General features: G+C 36.5%; 1 protein-coding gene across 3 annotated transcripts in view; it reads left to right on the top strand.

Moving 5' to 3' along the window:
• The window catches only part of CEP85L (centrosomal protein 85 like), a 233,494-nt gene that overhangs the window by 62,715 nt on the left and 155,115 nt on the right, over positions 1-15,664 (top strand). For all 3 annotated transcript variants that reach the window (XM_073022433.1, XM_008007220.3, XM_008007222.3), the window contains one exon: positions 14,009-14,167. In XM_073022433.1, the coding sequence (XP_072878534.1) occupies positions 14,009-14,167 (159 nt within the window). The remainder of the gene's footprint in view (positions 1-14,008; positions 14,168-15,664) is intronic.

Below are 15,664 nucleotides of genomic sequence, written 5' to 3'. Positions count from 1 at the left end.
CCTGCCTCGGCCTCCCGAGTATCTGGGATTAGAGGCGTAAACCACTCTACCTGGCTAATGTTTTATATTTTTGTAGAGACGGGATTTCACCATGTTGACCAGGTTGGTCTTGAACTCCTGACCTCAAGTGATCCGCCTGCCTCGGCCTCCCAAAGTGCTGGGATTACAGCCATAAGCCACCGCACCCAGCCAATTTTTAAGCAATAACATGTTATTCATTATTATTACTACTATAAAGATTTTCATATTTTACACTGGCAAAATAATATTCTAAGAAGAGCAGTTTATTGTGTAGGGTCATTTAAGGATGGGCATGATCAACATAAAAATAACATCAAATTACTTTACTTTTTTTTTGTTGTTGAGACAGAATCTTGTTCTGTCGCCCAGGCTGGAGTGCAGTGGTGTGATCTGGGCTCACTGCAACCTCTGCCTCCTGAGTTCAAGTGATTCTTCTGCTTCAGCCTCCCGAGTAGGTGAGACTACAGGCGTGCACCACCATGCCCGGCTAGTTTTCGTATTTTTAGTAGAGACAGAGTTTCACAATATTGGCCAGCCTGGTCTCGAACTCCTGACCTTGTTATCTGCCAGCCTCGGCCTCCCAAAGTGCTGGGATTACAGGCGTGAGCCACCGCACCTGGCCCCAAATTACGTTTCATATCAATATTTTGCTTTCTGTTTCCTTTAATTAAAAAAATGGTTACCTAGCATAGTGCTTGTTACCTTGGCATTAGAAATATTTCTGAGTTATTCTTTAAATAAATATAGTATGCTAGACATTGTATTAGCCTCTGGGGGATATATCATTGAACAAGAAAGATAAGGTTGTTGCTCTAAGGAGGCTTGTGTTTTACTTTTAAAAACTTTTTTAGGTTTTTGTTTTTTGTTTTTTGTTTCATTTTTGAGACAGTGTCTTGCTCTGTCAGTCAGGCTGGAGTGCGGTGGTGCAATCATAGGGCTGTGCAGCCTTGACCTACCAGGATCAAGCAGTCGTCTCACCTCAGCCTCTCAGGCTCAGCTGGGAATACAGGCATGTGCCATGACTGCTGGCTGATTTTTGTATTTTTTGTAGAGATGAGGTCTCACTGTTACCCAGGCTGGTCTTGAACTTTTAGGCTCCAGTGATCTCCCGCCTGGGCCTTCCCAACTATTGGGGTGACAGGCATGACCCACCATGCTACCTGGTAGTGGCTTGCATTTTAGAGGGGAGGATCAGTAAGTGAACAGATAATGAGATTATTCAGCTAGTGTTAAGTACTAAGAGGAAAAGAAGATTGGTGAGGTGGCAGGGGATGGGCAGAGCTCCTTGAGTGGCTGGTCAGGGAGGCCTCTGAGGAGGTAACATTGTTACCTGAATGATGAGAAGAAACCAGACATGAAGGGAGAAGTGTTCAGGTGGAGGGAAGAAAAAAATCTCTAAGGCAGAAATGAGTTTGAGAAGTTTGAAGAACTCCAGTGAGTCTGGAGCTTAGTGAGCAGGACTGTGAGGTGAGGAAGGCCTGATAATAATGTTGGGGGTTGTAGGGAGTCTGGATTCTATTCCGCATGTCTGAAGATGCTGGAGAGTGACTTTATTCTTTCACTCCTGAGCACATTGAGTGCCTACTATGAGGCAGATACTATTCCCATGTATTTGGGACATGGAACAAATATTCCTTGTCCTGGGTGCTTACAGTCAGTCTTGGCTATTCTGTGGAAGAAGAAATTGTACAGGAGTGGGGCAAGAACAGCAGTAGGGAAGACAGCTAATAGGCCATTGCAGTTATTAGGTGAGAGATGGCTTGAGTTAGAACGGTTAGATTGGATTTGGAGAGAAGAAAATGGATTTGGGATATACATGAGAAATCTTAAGGATTTACTGATGGTTTGGAGTTGTCAAGTAAGGGAAAGAGCAGTCAAAGATGACATCTTAATTTTGGCTTCTTTGATTATAATTGATAGTGATGCCATTTCCTGAGATGGGGAAGGTTAGTGGGCAGAGGACAGTGGGGAGAGAATGTAAGGAAGATAAATGGAATCAAGAGTTCTTTTTTGGCCATGTGAAGTTTGAGATCCTTTTGAGAAATTCAGGTGAGATGTTGAGTATGAAGTTGGGTATAAATGCTGGAGCTCAGTGGAGAGGTTGCTGGGTGAGAGACAGGAATTTGAGGATTACTTGGGTATAAATGGTGTTTAAAGGTCATAGGTCACACCGAGAGAATAGAGAAGACAGTAGAGGACTAAGCCCTGGGACACTACATTTTCTCTTCAGGCAGAGGAAGATGAGCTGTCCAAAGACACTGAGAAGGAGCAGCCAGGGAGGTAGGAGTAAAAGCAGAAGAATGAAGTGTTCTGGTAGACAGGAGTCGGAAGGCAGTAGTGATCACCAGTCTCATGCTTCCAGGCAGCCATGTAAGATGAGTCCGAAGAAAATGCATCAATGCATTTGGCCAGTTTCAGTGAGATACTTAAAAATTTGAAATTAGAGATTATCTAATACAGTGGAGCTGACTTTATTGCATAAGGATTGATACATAAGTGCTTAATAAATCTTTGAATTGCTTTCTCTTTACCACTTATTAAGCTAGGGTGACCAGTTGTCTAGGTTTGCCTGAAGTTTCAGTTTTAAAAAACTAGGGGATGTATGTCATAGGTTGCCTAGGACTGAAGGGTTTCCTGGGATTCCTTACATTGAACAGTGGCCAAGTCTTGACCAGAGTACTGTGTCTGCTCAGGGCATCTGAACCAGTGTTAACAGTGTTCTCACCCATCAGAATAGAAGATTCTCTCAATCAGGGAACCAGACTTTAGTACTGTATCTAGTTTTATTTCATGCTTATATTAACCTCTGTCTGATCTGAAAATCTACCTCAGAAAAGTAACTCTATCCCTACTTTTGCTTTTTTTCTCCTGGCATAAATTGTTTAAAGACTTCATTAGGTAGTGCCAAATTAATTAAAGTGGTTGATAGGATTTTAAGTTCCTTTAAAGAGAGTTAACGTAAGATTAGAAACTGTTGTATGCCTTTCTACACTGTTAGTGTGACTTATTTGCTTTATTGATACTCCTTTTGAAAATAGTTTTTAGTATTAAAGTTTAGAGTTCTGAAATGAACTACAGTTTTTAGTTATATATTTCTCTGGAAGATTTTGGAATTTTCTTCTTGGAAGATTTGGACTATGTTTCATGTAGTTTAACATTTTCTACCAGTTGGTTACATTGCTTTTGTAGAGGCAGAGATTACCTCCTGACCATAAGAAATTACATATATATGGCCTTGCCATGACATTTCTGAAGCTTTTCTAAAGCATTCTCATTAATACTGAGCATTCTGTCTCATTTTAGGAATAATGTACTGAAAAGTTAGACTAGAAGTTAAGTGCTTTAATTTTGGGAACAGAAAACTTCCATATATTTATAAATTTTCTTAATTATTTTGAAATATTTTAAGACTTTTTATTTTTCTTTAGCCATTTAAATGTATTGTTTATGGTTCTTATGTTCTAGGACAATGATAAGCCTGTCTGAAACACCAAGTTGTATGTATTTGTAGTGGTTTTATGAACAGCCTCATTAGTTGTTAATTGTACCTTATTTTCCCAGTTTTTAAACAGGTAAAAGGACTTACAAAAAACTAAATTAAATATGTGGCTATTATTCCTAATAGTTGCCAAAATGCTTTTTTGAACACGACTTTTTTTTTGTTTTTGAGACGGAGTCTCTCTGTCACCCAGGCTGGAATGCAGTGGTGTGATCTTGGCTCACTGCAACCTCTGCCTCCCAAGTAGCTGGGATTACAGGTGTGCACCACCACTCTGTACTAATTTGTTATATATATATATTTTTAGTAGAGATAGGGTTTCACTGTATTGGCCAGGCTGGTCTCGAACTCCTGGCCTCAGGTGATCCACCCCCTCAGCCTCCCAAAGTGCTGGTATTACAGGTGTGAGCCACCGTGCCTAGTTCAAGAAAAGCCAATTAGCTTAGATTGAGCTAGATTTTAATGTAGGTATTTTTTGACTAGTGTGTTTATGTGAGAAAGTATACTTACTTGATGCTGCTAACCTTATTTTAGCTGAGTGAAAGCATCTTCAGTGACTGTTTAAGTTTAATTTCCAGTCTTGGAATCTGATCTTATTTTATTCTTGATTCTTACTTTCTTCTGGCCTAGAATTTTACGTTTGGTTAGAACCTAACTTTTCGTGTCTGAGCAGATCTTTGGATCTCTTTTGGGATTGGAGCAGCACACTTTCTCAGTTCCCCTCCCCATTTTGCTACCTGTTGTTTATTTTTAATTTTTTTGACACATTGTTACAAACCTTTCATAAAAAGGGTAGGGTAGGTGTATAGCAAATGTTTTGAGACTATAGAGAATCAATGGACTCCTTATTTTTTAGACATGCCTAACAGTAAAAATTTCACCCAAGTGCTCCTATTTTAAGTATGCAATATTTATTATACTTTATCAATTTTAAAATGTACTTTAAAAATGTTTTGGCATTTTTGATATCTGGATGCATCATGTAATTCAGGGTGTCATTTAATTGGCATCCTTTTTTTTATTGGTACATATAATTGATATATTTTAAAAATTATTTTTTCTAACTCACATATGCAGATACATGAGTCATGTTGATTTCCAATATGCCCTCTCCATATTGAGTGTTTCATTTGAAAGCATCATCTTTACCCTAATGGGGATTAATGGTTATTTTTTCAAACAGAAATTCTTGGTGCCATATGACTGTCAGATCTGATTTTGTAATTTTTTTTTTCTCTTGCAAAAGGAATGTTGAAGAGTGTGCATGGGAAGCATCAACTTGACTATTTTCTTGCTTGTTTATACTTATATTTTTAGTATTATCTTCAGGTTTTTCAACTTCAAGTTTCTTTGCATTAATATTTTAGAACCACAAATCCATTTTACGAGGTTGCTAAAGTAAAACTACATAATGTTATCGATATGCAAATCTGTTTAACCAGCCATGAACTGCAATGCATTACCGTATGAAAAAATCAAATGAACGAAGGAGTGTCACTGTCAAGCCCTCTGTTAGAACACCTCCATTTATGTTATATATATGTAACATAACTGCTCTGACAATCCCAGTAAGGGTACTAGTGTTAACCTGTATGTTAAATATTATAGCAAAATTTAGTATGTTACTTTTTCCTAAAGATACTTTTCGATATAAACAGAAGTTGTTTTCTTCCAGCAGCTTGCCAGTGGCTTGGCTCATGTACCCCCTGGCATGCATGTATTCACTTTGGAGATGGTAGGGATAGAAAGCTTATGCTTAATCTCTTGGAATAATGTTAAAAAAGTGGTGGTTATCAGAGAGATGGGCATTGGGTTTGTGTTTTGAAGGAGATAAGTAGTTGTAAACATGCTAGTAGGATATTAATACTAACAGAAGCTGGTGACAGTGTGGATGTGCTTGATTGAATAGGGAGGGAAAAGAGCAAGGTTAAAAACTTGGAAGAGAGTGGGGTACTGTACCTCATGAGGAGCAGAATTACTGTTATGTGGTATTTGTCAGATGATTTTTTTTTTCTCATTATTAAAGTTACACATGCTCAGTAAAATGTTGACTCAGTACAGAAAAGCTTAAAGTGAAGTAAGCTTTTTCATCTTCCTTTCATGCCAGTCCTCCACTCCATTTTTAATAGTTTTTAAGTTATCCTTCTGGAAAATTTCTATGCATGGACAATAATAAAAATAATAACATTTATTGAGATCCTAATCATATGCCTGGCACTTTCAAAAATATCTTTACAGGCCAGGCGCAGTGGCTCACATCTGTAATCCCAGCACTTTGGGAGGCTGAGAGGGCAGATCACCTGAGGTCAGGAGTTCGAGACCAGCCTGGCCAACATGGTGAAACCCCATCTCTACTAAAAAAACCCCACAAAATTAGCCATGCATGGTGGTGTGTGCCTGTAATCCCCACAACTTGGGAGGTTGAGACAGGTGAATCTCTTGAACCTGGGGGATGAAGGTTGCAGTGAACCGAGATCACGCCACTGCACTCCAGCCTGGGCAACCGAGAGAGGCTCTCTCTCAAAAACAACAACAACAAAAAACTTTACATGTTCATTGATGACAACAACCCTATAATATAGGTACTATTCTATAATTTTTTCTTCTTACATATGAAGAAATTGAGGCACAGAGAGGTTAAGTGATTTATGAGGACTTACTGCTAATAAGAGGTAGAATGAACCTGCACCCTGGTAGCCTAGTTTCATAGTGCACATCTTTTCCACTGAGATATACTGGTAATTCTATGATAAAAGAAACAAATTAAGACTATTGGAGTCACTTACCCTAGAGATAAATAGTACTGAAATGGAGTGGAGGATTGGGATGGAGAAAATAATACTATGTGATGTTTCTGCCATCTTAGCTAGATATTCTGCACAGTGTAGTATAAGATTTGTTGGTTTTTTCTTTTTGGTTACTGTTAATATGAACATTTTTTCTTACAGTTTAATGTTCTAATTTTTTTGTGTGACTTTTGTGTCTTTTTACCTATTGGAGACTGTTTTCCCATGTTGGGAATGTTGGCCTTCAGCTCTCTAAATTATTTAAAATTACTTTGGAAAAAAGCTGCATTGATAGATATTTACTGATCTCTAAATAGATACTTAAATGCATACTGGCTCAAGGGATAGTTTAAAATATCCTGGATTTTAAAATAAGCAGACAACAACCACCAAACAAAACCCCTGTTTTAATCCTTCTTCTAAACAGAAAGATATTTTTGTAGTTGTAAGGCTTCCAAAATTCTAATTTTGTTCTGTGAACATTTGTTAGGTGTCCAGTGGTTATAATGACTACATTTATTGAGACCCTGTATAAGTGTGCAGCTCTATGCTAGGTACTGGACACTAAAAAAAGTTGCCTTTCATTTTTCATAGTTTGGTGAGAGAGAAGAAAGTCATATACATATGGGTTAATATAATTTAATAAATGTTGTTGGAATTTTGAATAATATATTCGGAGTGAACAAAGTAGTAGTTATTTAATGCCACCTAGAGGAATCAGGGAAGACAGAACAAGTTAATTCTGAACTAGGAGTCTTAAGATACAGAAGTGAAACAGCCTGGAGTCATGAAAGAGTCTCATCTGTTTGGAGGAAGTGATTAGGTAAGTGTGGCTGGATAGTTTTTGTAGGTAGAAGTTGCAAAGTAAAGCTGACAATTGGTGAAGAACTTTGCATAACTTAAGGAGTTTGAATTTTATGTCATATGCCGTAAGGGGCTCATAGATCTATGTAAGTAGAAGAATAACATAAACATGCTTGATTCTAGAAGATAATTCTGATAGTAGAGTAGAGGCTGGCTTGAGTGGAGTTATTCCAGCAACAGAATAGGTTCTTTGTGCAAAAGTACTTGTTAATATTTCAGAGATGTTAAAATGTGAACCACATGCTACTTACATAATATGAGGGTAAACACGCTTTATCTACTGTTTTATTTGAAAGGGTTGGTTTCCAAGTTGATTTTAAGACCTAATGGGTGACAGATAATCTGCATTCTGAAAAACATTGCAGTTTGTATTCTCGATTTGTATTCTGTATTCAGCTTATTTAAAAGTATAAATCTGCTTTGTCAGTAGTATTTTTATTTTCTTCGATTTAGAGCTATCATTAAAATATTCAGTGAGATTAGTTCTTGTTCTCAGTGCAGTTACATATATATATTCAAATATGGTGGAAGACTTGATACTATATGCATTTTTACTTCCAATAAAAGAGCTTCAGAAATAGAATAGGTTGCTTTTTTATTTAATGTTAATCTTCCTGTCTGAGAAATATTCAGAATTTTTTTTTTTATTTTTTATTTTTTTATTTTTATTTTTTTATTTTTTTGAGACGGAGTCTCGCTCTGCCGCCCATGCTGGAGTGCAGTGGCCGGATCTCGGCTCACTGCAAGCTCCGCCTCCCGGGTTTACACCATTCTCCTGCCTCAGCCTCCCGAGTAGCTGGGACTACAGGCGCCCGCCACCTCGCCCGGCTAGTTTTTTGTATTTTTTAGTAGAGACGGGGTTTCACCGTGTTAGCCAGGATGGTCTCGATCTCCTGACCTCATGATCCGCCCGTCTCGGCCTCCCAAAGTGCTGGGATTACAGGCTTGAGCCACCGCGCCCGGCCCAGAATTTTTAATGTTATCCCCAGGCAGCTCAGTTTTCTATTTAAAAGAATTAAAATTAGTAGTAAAAACATTAGTATTGAAAAATGTAACATATTGTCTTCCAAAGAGGAGTTCCAATGTAGAGTGTCTTGGGATCTTTGCTGTTCTTACAGCAGTGCTTTTGTCTTTAGGTAAGACATTGCCAGAGATTATTCAGCCTTATTTTAAGTTTTATGTGTACAGTGCATACTAGATATCAATATTCCCATTTCAGTAACACAGTCTTGTTACTATTCTGTGAGAAAATTTTCCTTATTAAATCACTTGGTCAGCATATTTCGCATGTACTTCTTCCTGTATTGTGTTTTTGGATTGACTTGTCTAAAGACAAGTCATGTCATTCTTCTCAGACTGTGAATTTTTTCAGTCTAAATTAAAAGATTAGAATGTTATTTTCATGACATTTGTTAATCATCTTCAGTGTTTGAGGCACATAAAGTACCAGATCTTCTTTTTAAAGACATAGTTATACTTAAAGGTTAAGGAAAATTAGTTCAGGTGGGAGGAGATCAATTTATATAGTTAATTCTTTTCTTTTCTTTTTTTTTTGAGACAGGGTCTCACTGTGTTGCCCAGGCTGGTCTCGAACTCCTGGGCTTAAGCAATCTTGCTGCAGCTTCCTGAGTAGCTGGCATTATAGGCATGTGCCACACGTGATGTATATTGCCTAATAGCCTATCAAAAGTTTGTGTTTTTGTAATGAATAGATTAACATTACCATTATCAGTGTATGGGAGTATCTAGGAATACTCTTGTTTTGTTCTTTTAACATTTTTGCTAGATTGATAGCTGAAAAATAGCACGTCTTCTGAATTTGATACTACTTGTTTACCAGTGGGCTTGGATTATTTTTCAGAGGTTTTTATTTATTTGTGTTTTTCCCTTTGGGGTTTGTCCTTTGTCCATTTAGACTAAACTCATTAAGTATTTATTTATTTATTTTTTAGTTTGCTTATGATCTCTTTATAATTATGCATTAGTACCATATCTGCAAATATTTTTAGTGTTTACCTTTAATTTTTTAAATATATAGACAACTTTTTTTTTTTTTTTTTTTTTTTTTTGAGACGGAGTCTTGCTTTATTACCCAGGCTGGAGTGTGGTGGCATGATCTCGGCTTACTACAGCCTCAACCTCCCAGGTTCAAGTAGCTTAGCCTCCCAAGTAGCTGAGACTGCAGGCGTGTGCCACCATGCACACAGGCAAACATTTTTTTGTATGTATATTTTTTCTTTTGTAGAGATGGACTTTTGCCATGTTTCCTAGGCTGGTCTTAAACTCTTGAACTCAAGCTGTCTGCCTGCATTGGCCTCCCAAAGTGCTGGGATTACAGGTGTGAGCCACCCTGCCCGGCCTAGACAACAATTTGATGATTTATGTGGTTGCTTACTTTTTGTGTCCTTCTGTAAAAATCTGAGGTTCAAGTTTATAAGGTGGCAGTATACTGAAGGAAATTTTAGGAAGACCATTTCCCTGAGTTGCTAAATAAAAAGGCTCTAAGTGTGTACTGTTCTGTGATTCAAAGATAGAATTTAGAGTTTCTAGAGGGGTGGAATGATAGCATGTCTTAGACCATTTTCCCTGTCATTCCTCATAGCTTTTTTTTGTGTAAGAGCTAGATAACAGATAGTTGAGATTGTACTGATGTGCTTTGGAAATCTGTGGAATAGGTATCTTATTGAGTAGATGATACTGAGATACTGTGATGGAAATTGAAGATTACAACTATTGTTCTTTTCTAAATAGAAGACTGTCCCCACTTTCACATCTGTAGACAAAATTAGATTTTTTTCTAGTTTTCTCAATATTGTATTCAAGTTGTCCAGAGAAACAGAGCCAATAGGATTTAATTAATTAATTAATTAAGAATTGGCTCATGAGATGATGGTGGCTGAGAAGTCCCAAGATCTTTGAGGTGATTTGGCAAACTGGAGACCTGGGATTGTTGATAGCATAGTTCCAGTCTGAAGGTTGGTAGGCTCAAGCCCCAGGAAGAGATCAGTTCAAGGCTGAAGGTAGGAAAAAGCCAGTGTTTTAGTCAAAGGGGATCAGGCAAGAAGAATTCTTTTTTGCTTAGGGGATGGTTAGCTTTTTTGTTCTGGTCAGGCCTTCAGTTGATTCAGTGAAGCCCACCCACATTATGCAGGGCAGTCTGCCTTATCCAGTCGACCAATTTGAATATTGAGCTCATCCAGACACCTTCACGGAAGTAATGTTTGACTGCATATCTGGGCACCCCAAGGTCCAGTCAAGTTGTCATGTAAAATTAACCATCACACGTATTCGACATTGTCCAAGAGTTCCATACCATATGGATAAACTGAGATCACTTATTCTGGAAAAAGAAACCTAAAACACTTGTTGACAATTGTTTGTCTTTGTAATCCTTCAAAAATCTCAGTAGTGCTTTCATGAATTGTCAGATTCTGAGCAGCCTGGCTTGCTGATATATCGTCTAGGATAAGCTTACTTTTCTTCCAAATAAAGGATGGCTGGAGTTACTTATTATGAATCAGTTGAATTTTAGGGAATATTTTCAGTTAGAATGATTTTTTACCCTACATCTCAGGAGTCTGCAAACTGGTCCCCAGGTTACATCTGACTTGTCGCCTGTTTTTGTAAATAAAGTTTTATTACAACATAGCCACATCCATTTTATTGTCTACAGCTGATTTAGACTACAGTGGCAGAATTGGCTAGTTGAGACTGAGACTGAGTGACCTACAAAACTGAAAATATTTACTATCTGGCTCTTGACAGAAAAGGGTTTTGTTGAACTGTTTTTCTGGCAATAGTTAATTATACAAGACTAATGATTGAAGGTTGTTCTAACTTGTGATAATAACACTGTAGCATTAGTATATACAGTGGGGCTTTCCTCCCCATTACTGGAGTGAATGAGTGAGTGGAGACAGAGTGAGAGAATGATTATTTCCTTTTAATCTACAGATTGCTTATTGGCCAAGACTTGTCAACAATAAATAGGGTAGAGGTGTGTTGTGGGCTTTAATGGAGCATGACTTTATACTGCTCAAAATAGTTATATTGCCTAAAAGCGAGAGTTTTAATTTTAGCCATTTTATGCAGCTTTTGTAAAAATTGTTACTAGGAATCTGAATTTATGTATCTTGATCTATAGCTGGTTTCTAATCTCAGAATCAAATGTTGATATAATCTGCAAATCAGTATACGTAATTTTCAGCCTTTCCCCACATAAACTGGTAGAATGAATAATAATAGTAACCAAAGATGGAGTAAATGTTCCTGTAATGTATTTCTTCCTTTAGTAAAACATGGTCAGTGTTAGCATTTAGATACAGAGCTCCTGAAAGCTTCTTCCATGTATGTAAATGTACAAACTCTTCTCCAGCTGTGGAATCATATTATTTATATAGCTACGTAAAATGCTTCTTTTCCATACACACTTAATATATTTTGGACGTTCTTCCATGTTAAAAAATAGGTTGATAAAATCATTTTTAGCACTTAAACATTATCAACTAATTTACAGTATATATTTTGTTCATAGGCATTTACTTACTTTAAGCAGTGCTGTCAGGAATGTCCTTATATTCATGTTTATTTGTACTTGTCTGATATTTCCTTAGGATAAATTCTCAGTAGAAGGTCATGTCTATGTTGAAATTTAGATACCACTTTCCAGTTTGTCCTTTAGAAAGGTTGTACCAATTTGCAAGGCCACAAAAATATATGAACATTCCCCCCACTTGGTTGACACCAGTCTTTCATTTGTCAACTTGATAGTTTTAAAAATCCAGAAAATTTATTGTCTTTTTCGCTTCTCCCACTATTAGTGAGATTTGGTATATTTTCTTATATTTATTTTTCATTTACATAAAGTCCCAGCCTATTTATGCTATTTGGTGGGTATTCTTAAAAAAAAAAGATTATCCGGCTAATAGGTTTGCACTTGTGAGACTAGGCTGGTTGCCATTTTTGATAATGGTTTAGGTAGGACTTTGAAAGCTCATTTAGATGGGATGTTACCTGATTGAAAAAAACATTTTGGTATAGATTAGAGACCACAGATCAGAATTAGAATAGATCTGGTGACAGAATGCCTTCTTCTGGTGCTTTAATGTGAGTGTCGAATCACTTGAATTGAAGTCTCATTCTGAGAGAAGTACAGAATCTACAAAGCTTTAAGTGGTTGTTCTGTACCTCAAAGCTGGTAAAAGTGTCTCTTTGGACAATATTTTTCAATTTTGATTTGTTAATTTACATGTATAAGACTTTTAAGGCTGCTTATGTACTTTATACATCTGTGAAGTATATACGTCTAAATTTAAGTGATACATTGCATTTAAATAAAACTTTAAAATAATAATGTGACAATGTTTTATTAAAAATGAATCATTAATGTTGAGCTTAGTATGACAGAAGTAGCTTTAGGTCTGGTTTTATTAATTTGTTAATATGTTTTGATTTTAATATTAACATAGAGAAGACTGTTCCTCAAAGTGTGGTTAAAAAAAAACTGATATAATTTTATGCATGTTTGTTGTTTTGTTACCCTTATGTTTAAACTGCCAGAAGGCATTCCTCACATGCCGGTTTCAATAGGGTATCATGGAATAATTCTGTAAAGCTATCTTGTTTCAAATAATGGTAAATACCCAGTGATGTCATTTGCTCTTTACTTAGAAGCAACTGCTATTTCAACCGTAAAACACAAATGGGGACATTGAATTACGTGGTAAATCTTTTTAAGATTGCTGTATAGATATAGGAGCATTGAAATTATGTGGAAATAATGTGTTAAGGTGGCTATTCAGATAATCTGTAATGTGCTTATTAATTTTTTAAGAACTGTCATTGAAATGAAAGCCTAAAATTCATGTGGGGAACTTCTTAACTTTTTATGAATAATTCTGTAAGCCCCAAATTGAGACTCACTGTGTTAGGCATTAGTAAAGATTTGTGCTTCTACAGGTTTTATATAAAGTTTAACAAATTAAAAATTAAAAATTTCTCTTTCTAATTATAGTACAATAACAATTTCTAGATGCTTATTTATTTCTGCATCTCACTTGTAACAAATAGTACAGATTGGCACTGGTCCATGGATATCCTTTGAGTAGCACTGTACTAGACAATAAAATAAGTGATGGGTAAAACAGAAAAAGTCAAATAAAAGTTAAGTAAAAATGGGTAAGTGAAAATAAACATTGAAAGAACATTGAAAAACCTTAAATTAGCTAAAAAATATTTAAATTAAAAGGACAAATCAAGCTAAGAGTGGGAAAATGCTGTGCTATTAAACTTATTAAATAATAATTAAGGAAATCAAATAAAATAATGTAAAATAATTAAAAATTTTAAGTGATTGTAGAAAAAATTTAGTAGATAGTAGAAAAAATGGATTGTTTTCATATTCCATGTGGATATCCTATTTATATTATCATGCATTATTATTGAATTTTTCCTGAGCCCTGATTATTCTCAGCTAATGCATATATGTGGAATCACAGATGCCTACCTATCAATTATTCTAGAGCAGAGTACTGACATTTGAAGATAAGTGGATAGTTTCAACGTTTTTAATAACACAGCAGTACATCTTTAAAAGTTTAATGCCCAGAAGCAGAAAACAAGAGTTCTTCAGCTAGAAAAAGCTTATGTAATCACACTTAATTGATATATGTGTGATATATACATTTATTTGGTTAATTTTGTTGATCATTTTAAATTATTTTGGGCAGAAAAGAACATTTTATACCTTTTATACCCTTGTGTATTTTCCACTAGGTAAAAAAAAAACCTTCTGCCTATTCAGATATATGTGTTAACTGTTACATATTTCCCTTTTTAGGCCCAGATTATTCATCAGCATGGCTACCTGGTAATGAATCATTGTGGCAGGCCCCAACTGTTCCATCTAACCATCGAAATAACCATATTAGGAGACACAGTATAGCTTCTGACAGTGGAGACACTGGCATTGGAACTTCCTGTTCTGATAGCGTGGAAGGTGAGCTAAAATTCTTATTGTTTATATGTGAATCTTTGAAGAGTGGTTGTGATACAAGAATATTCAGGGGATATGTTTTATTGTTTCATACTGAAAATTATAGTGTTTGAATATTTAATAATGTTCAGTGTTACTGTATATCAAATAAAAAAAATTGTCCCTCTAGTTGGCTCACGCCTATAATCCCAGCACTTTGGGAGGCCGAGGCGGGTGGATCACGAGGTGAGGAGATCGAGACCATCCTGTCTAACATGGTGAAACCCTGTCTCTACTAAAAGTACAAAAAAAAAAAAAAATTAGCCAGGCGTGGTGGCAGGCGCCTGTAGTCCCAGCTACTCAGGAGGCTGAGGCAGGAAAATGATGTGAACCCGGGAGGCGGAGCTTGCAGTGAGCTGAGATTGCGCCACTGCACTCCAGCCTGGGAGACAGAGCGAGACTCCGTCTCAAAAAAAAAAAAAAAAAATTGGCCCTCTAGTCATATTAGAGTTTTTCCTTCATCTTTTTAACTAAACTTCTTATTTTGAGATAATTATAGATTTACATGCAGTTTTAAGAAATAATTGTGTTGTAACCAAGGTATTGACATTGATAGAGCCGAGATTCAGAACATTTCTAGATACCTCATGTTTCCCACACCCACTTCTCTCTCTGCCCCGTCTCCTTTATCTATTAACTCTTAGAAGCCACTTACTCTTCATTTCTATAGTTTTGTTTTTCAAGAATACTTTATATATGAAATCATAGCAATATATAACCTTTGAAATTGGCTTCTCTGGATTTTCATCCAGTTGTCACATGTGCCAACAGTCCATTCCTTTTTATTGATGAGTAGCATTCAGTAATGGTGGCATTGGAGAGAATACGCTTTGTTTAACCATTTACTTATTGAAAAACATATGGGATGTTTTCAGTTTTTCACTATTATGAATAAAGTTGCTATAAACATGTGGGTATAGGTTTTTGTATGAACATATGTCTTCATTTCTTTGGGTGAGTAGATGCCCAGGAGTGCAGTTGCTGGATTGTGTAGTAGTTGCATATTTAGGTTTTAAAGAAACTGTCACACAGTTTTCTAGAGTGACTGTACCATTTCCATCAGCAATGTATGTATAAGTGATCTAGTTTTCTTTTTATCCTTGCTACCACTTGGTGTAAAACAATTTAGCCATTTTGATAGTATAATGGTATCTCCTTGTGGTAGTGATGTCTTATTTTAAACAATAGACTTTCTTTTTTAGAGCAGCAGGAAAATTCATTGGGAGGTACAGAGATTTCCCATATATCTCTTGTCCCCACACATGCACAACCTCCTAATATCATCATCTCCTAGTAGTATAGTGTGTTTGTTACAATTGATGAATCTACACGGACACCCTGTTATCACTCATTGTTCATGCATTAGGGTATCAGTCCCCAACCTTTTTGGCACCAGGGTCTGGTTTAGTGGAAGACAGTTTTTCCATGGACCAGGGTGGGGTGGGGTGGGGTGGAGTGGGG

Source organism: Chlorocebus sabaeus, chromosome 13 (genome assembly GCF_047675955.1).
Source record: "Chlorocebus sabaeus isolate Y175 chromosome 13, mChlSab1.0.hap1, whole genome shotgun sequence".
NCBI classification, from domain to species: Eukaryota; Metazoa; Chordata; class Mammalia; order Primates; family Cercopithecidae; genus Chlorocebus; species Chlorocebus sabaeus.
This window is presented reverse-complemented; position numbering and strand designations above follow the sequence as displayed.